This window comes from Microtus ochrogaster, chromosome 2 (assembly GCF_000317375.1).
Source record: "Microtus ochrogaster isolate Prairie Vole_2 chromosome 2, MicOch1.0, whole genome shotgun sequence".
NCBI lineage: Eukaryota > Metazoa > Chordata > Mammalia > Rodentia > Cricetidae > Microtus > Microtus ochrogaster.
The window spans coordinates 95,752,749-95,757,701 of NC_022010.1; the positions used below are offsets into that span (position 1 = coordinate 95,752,749).

A 4,953-nucleotide genomic window follows, 5' to 3' on the forward strand; every position below is an offset into this window, starting at 1 on the left:
GTTTGTGCACAACACCTAGGATTTCCTGATACATTTGTGCACAATAATCCTTCCAAAGCCTAGTGATTACAGTTGCTGTCTGTTTAGGCTGCTTTGTCTGACTGGATACATTTATTTTGTAAATCCAGTTCTCTGAGTTTTCCTTGAGTCTTTTTTGTCCCCCCCCCCTTTCATAAGCTTTGCAGCAGCCAGATGAAGAGGTACAGTACCCACTGGAGTGATGAGGCACAAGGTTTTCATTTTTTTCCCATGTAAATTTGTACTTAGTGAATAAACTTATTTATTCTCTGCATACAAGCCCAGTCCAAGGTTTAATCTCTTAGGGTGGAATCTGGATGATGATTTCAAAGAAACATGGCATATTCAGGCAGTAACTGGTTTTATTTAGGGACATTTTGGTGACATATACTACATGTTTCTTGTACCAAGGCTGCCCCAACATGAAGCAGACTGGAATGGCAGGCTTCATTGGCTTGAATGTGATCAAAGGAAGATTTGCAGAGCATGTTGAAGAAGAAATGCTTTACCTGGTATCCCAGACACATATTTGTTTACAAGTTATCTTCTTATGTGTTCTGCATAACCATTCACCTAACAATTTTTAAAATCACTTTTGCAATACAAGGATTGGACCTAGGGCTTCACGCACTCTAGCTAAGGGCTGTAACCACATCCTATAGCCATTCACACTGTAGCTAAGGGCTCTACCCACATCCTGATATAGCTGTTCACACTTTAGCTAAGGACTCTACCCACATCTTATAGCTGTTCACACTCTAGCTAAGGGTTGTAACCACATCCTATAGACATTCATACTGTAGCTAAGGGCTTGACCCACATCCTGTAGCCGTTCACACTTTAGCTAAGTTCTCTACCCACATCCTATAGCCATTCACACTGTAGCTAAGGGCTCGACCCACATCCTGTAGCCGTTCACACTCTAGCTAAGGGCTCTACCCACATTTCACAGCCATTCACCCTTTAGCTAAGGGCTCTACTCACACCTTATAGCCTTCCACACTGAATACTTTGTCAGGATCAACACCATGTTTTCATAAAAATTGAGACAAATCCTTGAAAATCGACCAGCCAATTCCAACTTGTCACACTATTGTCAACCCCCTGAGTGGCTGTGACTGTAAACCTGTGCCATCGGACCCAGCAGCATTCCTTAATTCATATTTCATAGGTATGCTGTTGGGTGTAGGAACACGAGAATAGAGATAATGTACACATTCCCCGAGGGTACAAAAACCATGCGAACACTCTGAATTCCAGGTCAAATTGGGCTTGTAAAAATGTTTTTTTTCTTTTCTTTTCAACTGAAATCAGAAGTATTTTGAGTTGATAGATAGTAAATTGCAAATGCTGTTCATTAAACAAGCAAGAGCCAGCATGATCCGCATTCACTTTTGTAGACTGAGCTGAACAAGGTCCAGCACAGATCAATGAATGAGCACTGCAATGTTTACAAAACTAATTGATTGATTGATCTATGCCCCTGACTGTTCAGCTTTCATTGATCACGCTTCTCAGAGCCATTGTAATCAACATGGGATTAGCATTATTTTACATATGGGATTATTTTTCATTCATTGGCTGCACTGATTGAATTGTATTTTCTTGCAGGAAATAGGATGGATTTTTGTGAACCCCAGGAAGCATGTCACACCCCTATGAAGAGACCCAGCTGAGCAGCTCAACCAGGAAACAAGAATACCATGCTATGGTGCACTTTCTCGGTTACAACAGAGACTCTTCTCCCTCCATTCTTGTATTAAGGCTGTTTGCAGCACATCCTGGGGTAGCTTGACCAAGAACTCAGCACATCCCCCACAGTGTCTACAAAGCCACATAGTAGGTTAGCTGTCAGATGGAGACCTGTGTGGGGCTGCTCAGGGCAGCACGGGAGCCCTTCCATCCTGGGCTGTGTGAAATGGACGGAAAATCCAGAGCCAGAGCATCTGCACACTCCTTTTTTTATTAGGAACATAGTCAAGGGTACATGGCAGCATGAGAACAAGATTCTTCATTTAATACATGGGGCTAAATTTTGGATTTTTCTTGATCATGATAAAGTGTGCAGAAACAAACCCTGAAATCACCAGCTGTTCCACACTCAGAGCTTCCATCCACAGAACCTGAGTGATAGCAAGTGGCACATTCCTGGCTTAAACCCAGAGAGCCTGGAGTCCCCAAAGGTGTAGTAAATGCACTTCTGACCAGCAAGATGAGTCAGGAGGAAAGGTTTCTCAACCCAACTTTAAAGAAACACACCTCTGCTACTTTTTTGATGGTGGGGGTGTGTGTATGTGGACTTTTGTAGGAGAACTTAAAAAAAAAAAAACATTGTCATTGCAAAAACTTAATTTGGGTATTTGAAAAAAAACCCCAAAAGGACACTATTGGGCAAAGCACAGTGACACATGTCTGTGGTCCAAGCACTGGGAACGCAGTAGGAAGGCCACCCATGAGTTCAGTATCAGTCACAATTGCATAGTTAGCATCAGTCTGGAGGGTACATGTATGCATATTTAATTTTTTAATTTTTTAATGTACTTTTACTATTTTATGTTTTTTTTTTGTTGTTTTGGTTTTTTTTTTTTTTTTTTTTTTTTTTTTTTTTTGGTTTTTTTTTGGATTTTCGAGACAGGGTTTCTCTGTGGCTTTGGAGCCTGTCCTGGAACTAGCTCTGTACACCAGGCTGGTCTCGAACTCACAGAGATCCGCCTGCCTCTGCCTCCCAAGTGCTGGGATTAAAGGCATGTGCCACCACCGCCCGGCTTTACTATTTTATGTTTTAATATTACTATGTAAATACTAGGTAGATACATATAGATGCATATATATGTATATATTTGATAAGTACATCTATATATTTAACAGATATCTGATAAGCAATAAACTCATTTCATGTCATGGAATACTAGCATAAAGATGCTATAAAGGGAAATAATTTTAGTTTGCTTCATATTTCTATTTTTGTGTGTGTTGTAACTTATTGCAGAGCACTGCAAAACAGAGCTCTGTTCTAATGAAGTGTGATCCCCATGTGACCGTGAGAAACAGCTGAGAAAGCTCTATATTTTGTATTGATTACCTGTACAGCTCCAATTAAATATCAGGAAGCAACTTTGCAAGTTATTGCTCTGGTGCAATCTAAAAAACAGAGCTTCATAAAATGTAATATAACTTACAATAGTTTCTATTTTAAAAAATTTGGAAGTCCATTCCCTAGCTGAGGAACTGACGGCAACAGACAGGTTCTGGGGGAGGGAAAGTGGGAGAGCCTGGGGTGTGGACCCCTACAAGTTACCTATGCTTAAGTGGATTATCTCTATACCCATGCATGTGTTGGCAGCACTAAGTGGACCCAGTGGGTTTCAAAAACAGAGCACATGACTTTAAAGGTGGTAAGGATAATAGGGGAAGAGTTGGAGGGGAGTGGAAAATTAATTTAGACAAAACACATTATATTGATATAGCAAATTTTCAAGTAATAAATAAATAATTGGGAAGTTTTTCCATTTTATAGGCCGTATTTAGGTTTTAGTAGATTGGTCGGTATTATTTCCTCTGCTGACTAGGTGGTATTTAATTCCTTATTTACCCTTTTTAAAAATTGGTTTTATGTTTTAAAGCTATTCATAAAGGCTACAGTCTCCAGTAATAGCTTAAGCATATTTTAGTTAAAGAAAAACAAAAGATGTATTTAGATGGTAAGTAGAATTGACACCAAAGGGCAAATTATATTCAAGTTTATAATCTTTTATAAATTACACCTGGATGACATATCGGTAGACTTGCGTTCTTTGAGGACAAAGTGTCTGCTTTCGGGCTGTCACTCCATGGCAGTGGCTTATCTTTGAGAAGAGAGCTGTCCCTCGGGACTGTTCAGTGACAGAAAGGGTTGGAAGTTCCTTGTGACCTATTCAGTGCTGCATCTATTTGCTGCAATTAAAACTCATAAACAATATGATTAAGTAAATTTCTAAAAAGAAAGAGTTGCTTCGGTGTTGTGGTGCGGATAGTCACATTTCGTGAATGTTCACTCAGCAAAGATGCCTGAGGAAACCCAGACCCAGGACCAACCAATGGAGGAGGAAGAGATCAAGACTTTTGCCTTTCAGGCAGGAATTTCCCAGTTGATGTCCTTGATCATCAACACGTTCCATTCGAACAAAGAGATCTTCCTGAGGGAGATCATTTCCAATTCATCAGATACTCTGGACAAGATCAGATACGAGAGTCTGACAGACCTTGGGAAACTAGACTCTGGGAAGAAGCTGCACATTAATCTTATTCCCAACAAACATGATCGAACCCTCACCATTGTGGATACTGGAATTGGAATGACCAAGGCTGACTTGATCAATAACCTTGGTACCGTTGCCAAGTCTGGCACCAAAGCCTTCATGGAGGCTTTGCAGGTTGGTGCAGGTATTTCTATGATTGGCTAGTTTGGTGTTAGTTTTTACTCTGTGTATTTGTCACTGAGAAAGTGACTGTGATCACCAAACATAATGACGATGAGCAGTACACCTGGGAATCCTCAGCCGGGGGATCCTTCACAGTGAGGACTGACACAGGGGAGCCAATGGGTCGTGGAACAAAGGTCATCTTACACCTGAAAGAAGACCAAACTGAGTACTTGGAGGAGAGGAGAATAAAAGAGATCGTGCAGAAACATTCTCCGTTTACTGGCTATCCCGTTACTCTCTTCGTGGAGAAGGAACGTGATAAGGAAGCCAGTGATGATGAAGCTGAAGAAAAAGAAGATAAAGAGTAGAAAAAAGAAGAAAAGGAGTCTGACAACAAGCCTGAAATAAAAGATATCAGTTCTGATAAAGAAGAGGAAGAAAAGAAGGATGATGACAAGAAGAAGAAGAAGAAGAAGAAGAAGAAGAAGAAGAAGAAGAAGAAGAAGAAGAAGAAGAAGAAGAAGAAGAAGAA

General features: G+C 40.4%; 2 protein-coding genes across 9 annotated transcripts in view; one reads left to right on the plus strand and one right to left on the minus strand.

The window, feature by feature from the left end:
- Positions 1-4,953, minus strand: part of Grik1 (glutamate ionotropic receptor kainate type subunit 1) — a 379,400-nt gene that overhangs the window by 335,706 nt on the left and 38,741 nt on the right. The window lies entirely within an intron of this gene.
- The window catches only part of LOC101995022 (heat shock protein HSP 90-alpha-like), a 2,274-nt gene continuing 1,367 nt past the window's right edge, over positions 4,047-4,953 (plus strand). The window contains 3 exon segments of the mRNA XM_026787223.1: positions 4,047-4,430; positions 4,461-4,485; positions 4,488-4,942. Of these exon segments, the coding sequence (XP_026643024.1) occupies positions 4,062-4,430; positions 4,461-4,485; positions 4,488-4,942 (849 nt within the window). The 5' untranslated portion in view covers positions 4,047-4,061.